Here is a 15,253-nt window from a genome sequence, read left to right on the forward strand (position 1 = left end):
ATCACAACAAAGGCATGATTATAACCGTCCCTCCCAATTTCGCTGGTTCCCTTTGGCTCCATGCGCTCACAGGGCCTGAATTCCCCCAATTATGGTGGACTAAAATGTCAGTGGGGAATACACTTTTTAGGCTACTCTGCTGGAAGTGAGCCCTATCTTTTTCCTTGATTAACAACGGTTCCAGACTTATTTGTTTATTTTGTTTGACTATGTCTCCCGCCGTTGTGGGCTCTGGCAGCCGCCACATCTTATCCAGGGTGGGCACGAGTGGGGCTTTACCATGGCCTACACAGGGATCTACAGAGGCCTGGTCATGCGGTGCCTGACCCTAAAATGGCGGCCACCTCTGCCTTCGTTTCCTCTGCGGCCTAAATAGCAGCCCAGAGCTCCTTCTCTGGATTGTTTTTTACTCCCCCCCCCTCCTTTACCTCTGCCCTCTAGTGGGACTTGTTTGTCCGCTACTTAACTATGCAACTGTAGCCTATGTATCTGTTCATAACTGTTTTTCCTGAACGCTGAGACCTGAGTAATTCGGCTGATGCCCGGTGGAGCTGCTAGACAGCTACAGAGGAGATTGGCCCTGGTTTACCCCTCAACCATCACCTACCCAGCCGGACATTGGGCACAGTTTTTCCTCGTCTCCCGATATGCAGCCTCATGCATCAACCCAAAATCCAGTCGTTAAAATACCGATTCGCTAATAGCTCCCGGTATTAAGTTAAAAATACCCAATCCCAATGCATCAACCCAAAAGCAGAAATCGCTATTTAAGGAATCCTTAAATAGCGATTCTTTAAATAGGGATTCCTTAAATACCGATTCCTTAAATAGGGATTCCTTAAATACCGATTCCTTAAATAGCGATTGCATTTAAGGAATCCCAAAGTGAGATTCCTTAAATACAATGCATCAAAGTTAAAAAATTAGCGATTTCGCTAATAGGGGGAGCAAATTACCATGAAGATGAACTGCATGGTAATTTGCAAAAACTTTGAAAAATGCACTTTTGTGCATTTTTCAAAGTTTCATGTTGCGCACACACATGCCCTTAGAGCATGTGTGTGTGCAACATATGTGCACATATCATTTTCAGGGGTGCTATAGGGTGTCATTTTGACACCCTTGCACCCTTGAAATTGCATGAGCAATTAGCGAGAACCTACTGGTACTCGCTATTTGCTCATGCAATCTCCGATTCATTCCTATGGGCCTGGAGGCCCATAGGAATGATTGGGACGGCATTCCTTAATTGCTACTCGCTATTTGCTAGTAGCAATTAAGGAAAGTTAAGGAATCGCTATTTGAATAGCGATTCCTACATGCATAGCCTTTTGCTATTCCTTATTAGCGAATCCTTATTTTTCGCTAATAAGGAATCGCAAATGCTAATGTTGATGCATATGCCCCATGGCTCCTTCCTCCCTACCCTCCTATGAAGTCCCGCAACACTGTTTTGTTTACTGTACCTTACTATTTCATTGTAACTGATGTAACTTTTAACGCAACAATCCTCTATTAAAGAGCTCTGATTCTTCCAGGTCTAGCCAGCGCTATATAAAACTTTTCAAATCATATCAAATCACAACTGTTTTTCCCTGAACGCTGAGACCTGTGCAACATGACTGATGCCCAGTGGAGCTGCAAGACAGTATTGAGGAGATTGACCCTGGTTTCCCCCTCGACCGTCACCTACCCAGCCGGACATTGGACACAGTTCCTCCTCGTCTCCCTGCTATGGCTCTTTCCTCCCCTCCCTCCTACGAATTTTCACTACATTGTTTTTGTTTACTGTACCTTCCTTTGCTCCTGTAACTGATGTAACTTGTAACGCAATGATCCTAAATGTAAAGCGCTCTGATACCCTCTGAGTTCTGGTTCGCGCTATCTAAAACGTTATAAATAAATAAATAACATTTCTAAGGGAGTATCTGCTTTTCTTGCCTTGAGTGTTCCTAGGGTCTGCGTCTTTTCCCCATGAGTCAATCGCCCCCTGCTGTGCTGACTTCCTGCTGGGGACCCTCATAAGTGACACTGGCAAACAGCACGCATCTGGGGGATTTGCTCTGGTGCCTGACACACCTGCCGTGAGGATCGCAGAGAATTGCCCTTCTCAGCAGACTAGAGTTGTTGGGGCTTCCAGCATGTGCTGACACTTCTGGAATGACCCCGTAATCTAGTCTGTGCTTCAGCGTGACATTCCTGCCTGAGCCCCCGGGCAGCCCATTGACATGGTCTCCAACTACTGCCCTGCCGTGACGTTCCCAAAAAAAAGAAAACTGCGTGGCTACCACCTGGGTGCTGCAAACTCTACAGACCCACAACAAGAATGTGTCAGGAAGCCACCGCCGCCCCACACCCCGTAACTTTCTATGCAATTGCACTGTTTAACTTTCGCCCGTAACACCGGAGAAGCAAGCAGCTCGATACCTGCGTGTTAGCAAACTGCCATGTTCCCCGCTACCTCACTGAAGCTGGACACAAAGGATGTGCAGGTTAGATAAATCACACGCACAATGTGCACAATTTAATGACAGCAACAAACTATATACAAATTTTGACCATAACACTTATTTTGCTCATTAGAATTGGCAGATTTGGAGCTTACATGGGAATTCTACAGGCACCACTGACATTTCACTCAGAATATAATTACCTTCTTCAGAAAGGTATCTAGTTCATTCTTTATAATAACTATTTCAGAATTGGTCCAAAATTATATATTTTTAAACTGTCCCATTTGAACAGTGTCTAATGCTCTTTGCTTATAATTAGTGAAGTCCGCAATTCGCAAGCTCTGCCTAGGAACCAGCTCCCTCTTCCACCTATGACCTGCTGTCTATTGAAATTGCAAGTAAAAAGTGGGTGCCTTATCATTTTCATCTTGCAGTGGCATGATCTGGGACGTCATACATGTGATGTGTTTGAAAAGGGACTTTTGTGAAACATAGACCACTAATATGCTGATGTTGCTTCTAATGCTGATTTGGTAATGGCACCTGCTTGTAAAAACGTTTCATTAAATATTAAGCAAACATTTCTTATAGTAGGGGTATGAAACACGTATGCAAATTTGTATAATTCAAATCTGGAAAGGTGATTATGCAACATAAATTAGAAACGTTGGGTTTTATTTACAAACATTTTGCTATGAGTAGGTGGGGCTTACTGTTGTGTTACTCCTGGCTTTTTCCTGGAACTCAGGAGGAAACCAGGAGTACTAGCAATAAATCAAAACAAAATCATCGTGGACTAGGCCCATGGTGCTTAAAGTAGTGTGATAGTTATATTTTACACCAGGCAATGGATAGGAACACACTTTGGGACTTGCCCGAGTGAACATTGATGAATGAATGGTCTCCATGTTTCTTTCTGCTAGGATGAATGATCATTAATGACCAACTATTTTAAGTCTTTTTATGTGACATGCTGTAAACCAGAAAGGTGATATTGTAAAATGATTTTGAATAAATGTAAGTGAAACATTTAAATGTAGGACATTTACCTTATACTCAAAACTATGCGCATGGAAATGCACTGTGTGCAGATCAACTTCGTTCCCCAGTCCCATGAGATGCCAGTTCACCACATCTCCAACGGACATGTTTAGGCCATGTAAATTTCCATAGACTCTTCCGTTGATACCTAGAAAAAGAGACATATGTTATGAGCAATCAAATATTTTACTCTCCAGAATTGACATTCAGTTTTGTTGTATTGCCTGATTGTCTTCACTCATCAAAGGCACTGGTCAAACTGGATTACTGTAAATATCATGAAATGTGTGGTTTTCAAACAAGCAACAAGTGACTAACTGTAATTATATCAAATGTACATTTCTAGAATGTTCTGTTCTGCAAATGTGTCATGAAGCTATGATAATCAAGCAAATAGATCCAACATAGTTAAACATCTGTTTAAGAGTATCAGTTAGACTTATCAACTTCTTGACAATTCTGGTATTACCCAAAAGAGCCTTACACACCCCAGCAGATGGGTAACTAGGCCAATTGGAGAAGATGAGACAACTTTCCAGTTCTTCATTAACAGACAAAGATTTACGTGTTGCTATGCCAGTATACCAATTTCTTTAATATTTGTGTCTTAAAATGATATTCAACAAACGTATTACTCTATTGATTGGGGTAAAAGATGCTGACAACTCAGATTTTGTCATCACAGCCAGTCTAACTTTTACATTCCTTGCACCAGCAGACTTTTTAAATTTCCTCATCGTTGTAGCATCCCTTTTCCTAGTGCAATATGTAGAGATAGCACATGAAAAGGCACATTAATTCACAGTTATCTCGTTTTGTCGAGTCCCAGAAGCTTCTACACTCATCTCAGTCGGGCTTTAAGGCCGGCTTCTCGACCAAAACGGCACTCCTTGGAGTCACGGAACGACAGCGACATCATTTAGATTCTGGAGACACGGTGGTCCTCGTACTACTTGATTTAAGCGCAACTTTTGACACGGTGTCTCACACCGTGTTAGTGGAAGCCTTACAATCCTTGGGTGTTCCTGTGCCGCCACTAAACTGGCTTATTTCTTTTCTCACTGATCTGACGTTCCAGGTCTTCTCCCCAACAGCCAGCTCTGATATTCATTTTCCCCCTATGGGGTACCCCAGGGCTCCATTCTTAGACCTTTATTATTTAATGTGTATGTTAGACCTCTAGCTAACATTGCAGAAGAAGCTGGGTTGTCCCTGTTCTCCTATGTGGGCGACACACAGATAATCTTCTCTCTTCCTGCAGAGAGGGTGTCTGAGACATCTGCTCTCCAGTTGAGGTTCAGTAAAATTGCATCTTGGATGCAGGCAAATTTTCTCAAACTCAATGGAGAGAAAATTGAGGTCCTGATTTTGGGGAAGAATAAAGATCTTTGGGGCCCCCAACATTGGCCTACTGAAATGGGTGTTCTTCCTCAACCTTCACACCAAGTTTGCAATCTAGCCTTCATCATTGATGATTCATTATCTATGAGACACCAAGCCAGGAAGGTGGCTGATACCTGCTTTACCATACTGAAATGGCTTAAAAAGGTTATCTGGATGCTGCCTAGTCCCACCCACAGAACCGTAGTCCAGGCTCTTGTCACCTCTAGACTGGACTACTGTAATATTCTTTATCTGGGGTATAATAAAGATGTGACACGCAAGCTGCAGGTGGTTCAGTACTCCGCCGCCAGACTGATTTTTCAGGTTCCCAGAGCTGCCTCTTATCTTTGGCTCTCTGCGTGACCTTCATTGGCTCAGGGTAGAGAACCGAATTATGTTCAAAGCCCTGAGCTACATGTTTAAATTCAAACCTGGAGCGGCCCCCCATTACCTATAGGCTCTGGTGCGCCCTTACTTGCCTTCACGTCCACTCTGTTCTGCCACCCAGGCAAAATTCTCTGTTCCTAGAACTAGACGGTCACGCATGGGTGGTCAATCTTTTGCCTGCTTAGGCCCCCTCCTTATTGAACTCTCTCCCCGCGTTGCTCCGCAATGAAACTGTTTATGAGAACTTCCCTAAATGCTTAAAAATTTGGCTGTTTAACCAATAATCTCTCCCTTCCTTTCTGCTCCTTTCAGGCTTGGTGCTGGGAAACCCTTTTTGGGTAGCTGTTGCGCCTTATAAATTAAAATTAACATAACATGACATAACATAGCACATTCCATATAAAAATAGCTTTTTCTAGGCCCAAACCACCAGGGCTTCTGCCCTCAGCCTTCAATCTGGAGCTTCTGGCCCCCTGCTCTCACCCTTTCAGCCCATCTTCAACATGCTTTGCTCACTGTTAGCGTTGATACATCAGTTCACCGCAGAAATAGCCATCAAGAAGGGCCTGAAAAGTCAGCTGATATGTAGAGTGGCTAATCCATAACATTTGCAGCAACACACGTGGATCACTCCAGCCCCTCCTACTCCTCACTCACTGTGGCTGAGGAAATGAGCCCAGAAATGTTCCACACACTACAGCCACTGGTCTGGTTCACTCACCAGGGACAGAGGAAATGAGTCCACAAATGTGAAAAATCAATGCTGGTAGAGTCCAGATAGAGTCATCTGTACCAATTTCCATCTTAGTGTTGGCTCTTGAGCAGAAACAGCTGGAGATGAAGCCTTGGATGGTCAGCTGATCACGACAAGTGACCAAGGAAGACACATGAGCTGCTCCAGCGCCACCTCCTTAGGCACCACGGATAGAGAGAATTAATCCATAAATGTGGAAAATCACCACAGGTAGGGTCCAGATAAAGTGCACCGTGCCAGTCTCCATACACTGATCTCCACATCAGCTGGTGGACAGAAATACCTGCTGACCAGGCCTTGCACTCCTTTAGTCAGGTTGAGAAGCCAATTGTAGCTACTCACATGGCCCGCTACAGCCCCTCCTCTTCACTCACCAGGTATAAATCAAATGAGTCCACCAAAGTGCAAAATGTTGGTAGGGTCAAAATAAAGTGTATTATATGAGTCTCTTCACATGGATCTCTGTGTTAGTTCAAGGGCAGAAATAATCACCAGCAACACAATACCCAGTATGTCTCCTCTGCCCAGGAGCTCCCTGTATTTAGCGTCTGGGAAAGCGGAGACGGTCCGGAAGAATGCAGATAAGATTCTTGCTTGGAGTCGAGTGGTGTGTGAGCTGCTCTCTCTCTGAAGAGTAAAAGCCAAACGAGACATCCGGGCTTGGGTACAGTTTTTGAAGGACCACGCCCAAGATGGCTGTTGTTTTAACTGCAGCAACATGAACACCTGCTTCAGCCCCTCCTCCTCTCTTATCAGGGTCAGTGGAAATGTAGACACGTGCAAAACGACGACATTTAGGAACCAAATACAAATTCCACATACCTGTTAGGTTTTGTGTTTGTTCCGTCAATGAATTACATTGATACACAATAAGAAACTGTTTACTTTCACACTAATGTGCATTTATGAAGAGTACTGTACTTCAGGGACTGCACCTGTGCAGAGAGTCTATAGGGGGGCATTAGAACTTTACAGCACAGAAAGGACTCCGGTTCTTTAAGGTTCTTTAATTTCTCATATGGGAGGGAGGGACAAATTACCCTTTCTATTACTGAGAGAGCACCAACTATGTTCACAGGGTAAGTAGAGAGTTACAAATCATTAGTTTAATACTGATACCGTATAGCCATACCAATGAGGAACTTGCCTAACTGCACTCATATAAAAGCACTGGTAGAACAAACTAACCATATATACAATTTCAAATGAAAGGAAAGAAACAGTGCCCAGTATTCATGGTCTGCGATTGTGGAAACCATTCAAACATATGACATGAACTCATTTTGCATTCCATTGATGAAAGAATGAATTATGTGGAAAGCAATAATCTATTTATGGCTGGCTAAGAAGCCATGGTATACCAAGAGACCGACTTAACAACACCTTACCCTTACTCTCTATCAAATTTGTGACATTGAATTTGCGGTCTCCAAATTCTTTAAGTCATCCGAAATAATTTCTTAAAACTTGTAGCACAGTAATGAGAGCAATGTTTAGCTCCTGTGTACTAAAATATCACTCACAACCTAATGTTCCTATTTTTGAGGCTTTGGGGCAATTTACAAAGACGTGAAAAATCTACTTTACAGGCTCAAAAATGCCTGTGCGACTATGCCCGACTTCAGTGTAGGAGAGGTCCATCCAGTACATGAAAATACTGCCACACAAAATCATTTGGATTCTTGGTCTTCTGGAACCACGTGGCCGTGCACCATGCTTCATAAAAGTATTTAGTTGTTTGAATAAATAAGCAGCATCCCATGATTCACCCGAACCAGGATTTTAGGACTAACTCTTCGGATGTGAGATAAGAAAACTCACAACATTAATATGAAGAGGAGATGGCTCAAGGGATCTTAAAGTGACTAAAAAGAAGCATGCCACTTAGAACACAAAACCTAAACAAACCAGAAGGGCATGCATTTTTGACTGGCCCTTAATAAACAATGCGTTTTACATTTGAGATTGCAGCCTCATTTCAAGAATCAATAGGAGGAGAGTTGCCATAATCTTTAGACACTATTTAGAAGTAAAACAACTTCGCATCTCTCCTTTTAGAATGAATCAAGTCCTTGCAAGTAAATATTGCAATTTCTAACTCAGACCAAAAAAGTATAGATATATTTATGGGCTCCCCTAAACAAATAAAGAGATTTTCGAAGAACAACTTCTTGAACCTTCAAAATTTCTTATGAGAGTCCAACTTGGATCATGTCCATATGTAGGTTTACAACTTCGACAGACCTACACAATCATTTAGAATCTGACTGGTTATAAACAATTAGTCCAGAAGCCACCTACACTAAAGGCCTCATTTTGGTCGATATTGGTATTCATTCTTACTTTAGAGATTGGACAGCACTATCACTAAATTGAATTTCATCTCAACTAACAATAAAATTCAGTAGGCTTTTTGAGAAGTTAATTGAGGACAATATGAATTGCTCTTTAAATTTATGCATAACCGTGGTAGCCTTCTCCTATTAGGTTTAACTATCACGAAGTATAACTTGAATACTGCACCTAGTGGAGGCTGTTGCACTACTAAACCAGACCAAAGGGAAGATAAGCAAGCTATCGCACTAACTTCTGCAGCAAGCGGGATGTATAATATACCAACCAACTAGATAGGCCATGCTTTAAAAATTTGCAACACACAAGGATTTATGGCCCATCTCCGAGATATAATGCCATTCTTAGTTAACTTACAGCCAGTTGTTTTGTACATTTTGCCCAGTATATCAACACGGCCGGACTGGGAACCGAAACCAGCCCTGGCAAACGGCTCGGCCAGACCACCGGTGGGTTGTGTGGGCAAGTTGGAAGCACTACTTCCGTCTCACCGCTACAGCTTTTGGTGCAGTGGGACGATATTGCAGGTTTGCTGCCAAAACTGGGCCCTGGCAACAAAAACAGCCTCCCTGGGGACCAAAACCTGCCCCTACCCTAGCGCCCACCGGGAAAATGCCCGCTGCCTGCTACAGCCAGTCTGGCCCAGTATATCAACTAGCAAATTAAATTAGTCATTTTTACACAATGCCCGATACCAATTACCCAAACCAGTTAATTTACTTTTAATTTAAATATGCATCACCGCTTGCGTCCCTTGACTAATTTCCTGATGCACTGCGGTAAGAACACTAAACGTGATGATGTTTACCATGCATTTGGTTGCTTTCTTGAAATTCCTCATCTTCTTTGTTCACAAGTTCTGGATGGGCCGAATAGGTCTGTATATTTTCATCCAAATACCAAGAGTTATTTTCATCAAAAATCATAAATAATAGAGCAAAGCGTTTTATCTTGTTTATTCCAAAATAGTTCAATAGCTGCTTGCGACAGACAACAAGGGGACCCACTAGTCCACTGTAAGTGTCCTGAAAAGAGAAATTATTGATATTAATAAGCGAGTAATTTATGTTATTTCTCCTAATCAGACTGACTAGATAGAGTCTTCATGAAAAGAAGCACTGACAGAGACAATGGATCTGGCCTTGATTTTTGTTTTTATTGCAAGCGTATGCTAAAAATAAAAAATAAAAATATTTTTGATTTTAAGGCTTAGCACAGGAAAATAATATTGTAATTGATCCAAAGAACACATATTATTGGCTTTGAAATACATTAACATGAAAACATAACTTAAAAACAAATAATGACTACAAAACATACATAAAAAGATAAAGAATGGAAAGGTAAAGGCATTTCAAAGTAAAATATTGGCTCACCAGTCCTAGCTCTTTTTTGCGCTACCTTTGAGGCAGATGTGCACTTGTATTCTGGAAAAACAGCTGCCACTCACAGTGCAAAAGAACCAATTGCTAAACAGGGCTGACCAGATGCCCCATGCCATATTCTTTCATGGGCAGCAAAACAATGAGGATGACATTTGAACAGACGAGTGGAGGAAGAAGCCTGAGTCGAACCCTCTCTCTATATGTTTGGAGGAAGAAGCCTGACTCAAGCCCTCTCTCTCTATGTAGGTTTCTATCATTTATTTTTAATTCAATAAATGAGGCTGACAGTGCACTTAAGCTGCCTATAGGAAAGACCTGTAAAATGCTGTTAAGTATCATCCATTAGTTAAATATTTTATGATAAGTGTACATTTACCATGCCTGCTGTTCGTGCTTCTGCTTTATTACACTCCCTGGGTAGTGAAGATTTGTGCTTGGCAAGTGCCATAAGTAGCTTATTATATAAATACTTGATACACTATTCTTTCTGTTTAGGTTGCAGGCACTCTGCTCCATCTAGAAGTGTCAAAGCAAGGATTCTGCTCAAGCTTCCAGGTAGATCTGCTCACTCTCAGCATAGACGTTAATTCAACTTTGCCTTATCCTGAGACAGTTCTTAATTTGTAAAGAAAATAAGTGCCAGGGCTCTAGTCAGCAGGCCACTTCCTCTTGCATCGAATAGGACACTTTACCATGCACACTTTTACTCCGCGTGTCATTACCCCGCAGTTTTTACACTGCAAAATCTTTTACAACGCAGGGCTTTACAACGTAATCCATTACAACGCATTCCCCATTACAATGCAATTTACTATTCTAACTCCACCGGGGCGTTACTTTGGGGAATGCGTTGTAATAGTTTGCGGTGTAAAGCCCTGCATTGTAAAAGATTTTGCGGTTTAAAAAATGCAGGGTTAATGGCACTCGAAGTAATGCATGTGGGGTAAAGGATTTTTCCCGCTTGCATTGCCCATTGCCATTGTCAATTACAGTAACATCATAACTAATTAGTCACACTCCTACAAGTGTTACAATTCTTACAATTTCAGGACCCCATAGGTAAAATAATGACTTTGGCAGCAGTTATTAGTCATTCTTAATGTAGATTGAATTACTTAACAACAGTTATTATGCTCATCTCTGAATTAAAAAAACAGCTCCACCATGTGGCATACTGTCATAGGTACCGATGATGACAATTAAGTGCTGGTGCCCAGCACCGGAAACCACTGGCTCAAAATAAACACTGCCTGAGCATGTCCTGTAGTTTTCTTGACAAAGATGTTAAACAACATGTGGGAGCCCTCGGAATGTCATTGTACCAGGGGTTTCAGAGTATGCTGCATGGTTCCAGCACAAACACATCTCCTATTGCTCTGGACCGATAGCTCAGTGGACTAATGTACTAACTGCAGGGTTCTGTTTTTGGCCCAGTGCTTAATATGTAACAAAAAGAAAATAAATATGTGTCGAACATCTCCCCTGACTTCCAAAGATGGGAAGACCAGATGTATGTATGACAGTTTGTGTCTGGCAGAGTAGCCCACTCAAGGGCGTAGCTACCATTAATGCACTGGTACTCTGGGTACAGAGCCAAGAGCGGACCCATTGATCCCTGATAATTGCCGTATTTACTACCCCAACCACAGTCAAAGGAGCCATTTTCCTTGCTTGCACAAGGGATAATGGCATCCTTGCTATGCTACTGAGCCTACCCTTCCCTGCGGCATCCACATTTATTTGATTTAGGAGTCAGTGGAATTTGGAGGCACGTTTTGCTAATCGATCAAGCTGTGTGGACCTCGGATGGGAATGCAAATGGGACCCATGCATGGTGTGGGCCAGGAGGAGCTGTCTGAAATTCGGGAAGAATTGTTGCACTCCCAACCTTCAATGTCTAGGCCTTCAGATCTGCTCACAAAACAAATTGAACTCTAACTGTGCAGGTTCCAGCCTGAGTGGAATTGATACACTAGACAGCATAGGTTATTCATTCATCCATTGTTCTGCTCTGTGCAATGTCTTATTGAAATCCAGATGCTATCAAATTTGACCTAGTTCCAAGAAAAAATGGCTGGTGGTGCCCACCAAGCAACAAAGAGCACAAATTACTAGGGGTGGGCGAAATATCCCATCTCGGGAATTGGAGGAATTTTGTTGGCTGCACGTTCGTGGAGTTCCAGCCAAATTCCTCCAAATGCCCTGCGGCAGAATTTATTCTCGCACGTGGCTCGAGGATAGTGAGTTAGCAAGTGTGAGTAAGATTTGGCATCCCCTAGTGCGATTTCCAGTTGCTAGGAGGACAAACAGCTAGATTTTTCTGGCGTGGGCAGTTGCGACAGGTCGCAGTCAGAAGACTGCCACTCGAGTAGATTATCTACTCAAGCGCCAGCATCTCGTGCGCTTCGAGGTGCTGTTTGCACTTTTTTTTTAGTGAGGAACATGCTCCCCGTGATTAATCACCTGCGTGAGCAGTGTGACTTGGCTGTTTCTTCCCTTTGGTGGAACTTCGTGGAATCTCATGTAGTGGAATCTCATGTAGTTGTTATGTAACTCAGCAGAATTCCGTGGAGTCAAATTCTGCAAGTTCTGTCCACCCCTACAAATTAACCACTGTTTGTCCCCATGGTCACAAGTTTTGATACCACCGGGCCCACTCATCCTTTTGATGTTGATAACATTAGTTCTGTTGCGGGGATTCTGCTCATACACAGAACTATGCACAAGAAAACAGGACCTCAGTAAATAGGGGTGTACCTCCTACCACCTTAGTACCCAAAATCCCAACTGACTAGCAATAGTGTCTCATTCGGTCTCCTACAAATATCAAGAAGCTACGAATGTTTAGACAAACAAGAACACGAGCACTCCCGACTCACCTCAAGCGTTGCGGGAACAAGACAATCTTTTGCTCTCTCGTACTTGTCCACAATAAGAATAATAAGAGTCACTAAATAAGTTTAAAAAAAATATTTTGACTATAGTGATTCATAAAACAGTATGCGAACCATGACCAGCAGCAAAATGCATACAGCTAGCATCATCAGCATTGTTAAAATACCATAGAATACAAAAGGTGTCGTCATTTTATAAAGGCTGTGAAAAAGGCAAAACAGCTAAGCCTGATCACCCTCCTCTTGGAAGTAAGAAGTTATTTAATATAATAGAAGATCTCTAGGCGTTTTTAGCAGATCCTCTACCTGAAAGCCTAAACGCAAAGGTTTACATCATAGGAACAGCAGAGCTCAGCTCCATGGAACGGCTTTCTTCGAGTGTGCTTAAAAAACATGCAACAACGCTATATCGAAGCACGATTCTTCCATATTGCAGCTGTTGGTAACATGTTTTGTCTAGGTAATAGGGACTGACCAGAACAGAATAAGAGACATTGTTCATCGACCTTGCACATTATGTTCAGACAGAATTGAAGGAAAATCCGAGAACGTGAAAAAATTATCTGTTATTATGCACGGGGCAGAGACAAAGGGTTGCGAAATAAACTCTAGCAGAGGCGTGCGCAAAAGCAGCAGCATACGGCAAGCAATCTCATGCTAACTTAGCAATGTCAACAATGTAACTAAGGGCCACATAACCCCATATATCAGTTCCACTGAGTTGGGTAACAAGAGCTGTTGTCTAATGATAGTGACAAGAAACCCCTTGGGGTGAACGTTCAACTTACAAATACACATTTATGTTAGAATATAGAATAATGCTGCAAACCCAAGGAGTTCAACTGGAGACATGATCCTGGCTATAAGAAATAGAAGCTTGCTGCACACGGTGTCCAATGCTCCTAATAGGATTGGTAATACCAAGGCTGCTAGCCTGCATGATAAACCATACATACAAGGTCACCAGAAACCAAGTCCCTATTATTTCAGAGCTGTCCGTAGGCCTAAACCTTGACAGAAGTTTATCAACAAGCATACATGTATCGGTGTGTATGGCATTCGTATGTTCTAAAGCTTTGATAAAGAAGACCCTTTTAACGATAGGCCAGAGATCGGAAGAGTTGCTCATAATTAGACCTCTGATTTTTTTTATATTCATAATTTTACTTTATAGCACTTTTCCTAATGGAGAAAGGATTTTCCAATGTGAATTTCTGCCCTTTCAATGTAGATCTTTATTTGAGTGGATCGACTATTTCTTCTTTTCTGTTTTAGAGCACAAATCTTGTTTTATAAGTTATCATTAAATTGCATATTGCTATTTCAAAGCAACTTCGTCACCTCCCCTTCCCCCCTTTAGGAAAGTGCTGCATCGCCTTGGCAAGGAAACCACATAGATCCCGGGAATTCCAACAAAAGGGTATACCACCAAATGCTGGTTCGATTAGAAAAACGGACTGGCTGATATTTATGTGTGTTACTCAAAGAAGGGAATGAGGAGTTTAGGTAGGGAGCTAACTGCAAGAAACACCAATTGTGTTGGGTGGTGCCCTTCACCAAACTAGGAGGAAGAGAAGAGTAATGGCCCATATGGTAGTCCTCCATTATGGAAATCATGGTTATCAATCCAAGAGGAAAAAACTATTGGAAGGAGACAGACAGCATGGCAGAAAGGTAAGTGGCAAGTGATTCTGCGTTGGACAAGAGAGATGTGACTCAATTGTTTTCTGCATAGAAGTGGAAGCTATTAGAAGCCATCAAGGTGACCCGCCATCGAGGGTAAAGAAAAGTAACATACCAGTCGAGAACCACATGCTAACAGACACATAACCTTCATGGCTGGGCATAGAGTCCACAAGCTTCCCTAGAAGTACCACTTAGGCTAACACTGATGTTTTGTCATCCACAATTATTCACAGCCAGGCTGAAAACAGAATTATGGCGCCCACTCTTCTCTTTATCACCTCCTTCCCCAGTTTCTGCATCTCAACCTCCATGTCACAGTTATTGAACTAAGTTAAGGGAACATAAGGAGCCAGTTAAACTGAGTAAACAATTCCTTCTTTGCTTCAGCCATTCCCAGGAGTGCCTTTCGGTTGTTGACTTTGCTCATGGTCACAAAGTCCAAAACAGTATTTCTCCAATCTTGGAGATCCTCACTACTTCCCACATCCTCAGTTTAACCTCAAGGAGAACCTAATATGTAGGAACATATCCATCCGAGAGTTTTAATCTTCTTCCGAAGGAACCCCTAATACGCTTTGAGTCTGGGCTTGGCTTTGGTTTTGTAAATCTCCATTTGGTTCTGTAAAGTGATAGAAGTGAGGACACATGATTGAAAGATGGGCAACAAATAGTCACAGCGTGGACTTCCCATGTGGTCTTTTCCTCTGTTGAAGTAGCTGATGTTTCCACCATGTAAAAGGCTCACTTAACCTTCATTTACTCTGGTATCCTGTGCAAAAACCATAGTTCTTAGTGCACCAAAAATTTGGTTGCTTAGCTTGTTGCTCGTTCTGTGGAGTTTCTGCTTTTTTTTTTTGCTACACCAGTTCGCAATGCTGCATTTGAATCTAATGTCCATGACCTCTTTGCTTCTTTTAG

The 15,253-nt window shown here is 42.3% G+C and overlaps 1 protein-coding gene across 1 annotated transcript in view; it reads right to left on the bottom strand.

Moving 5' to 3' along the window:
• LOC146785798 (ceruloplasmin-like) overlaps positions 1-15,253 on the bottom strand; it is a 252,009-nt gene that overhangs the window by 14,951 nt on the left and 221,805 nt on the right. The window contains exons 16-17 of the mRNA XM_085635073.1: positions 9,179-9,395; positions 3,503-3,642 (exon numbers count right to left, since the gene is read on the bottom strand). Coding sequence (XP_085491199.1) covers positions 3,503-3,642; positions 9,179-9,395 — 357 coding nt within the window. The remainder of the gene's footprint in view (positions 1-3,502; positions 3,643-9,178; positions 9,396-15,253) is intronic.

The sequence above is a fragment of the Triturus cristatus genome, chromosome 11 (genome assembly GCF_964204655.1).
Source record: "Triturus cristatus chromosome 11, aTriCri1.1, whole genome shotgun sequence".
Classification (NCBI taxonomy): Eukaryota; Metazoa; Chordata; class Amphibia; order Caudata; family Salamandridae; genus Triturus; species Triturus cristatus.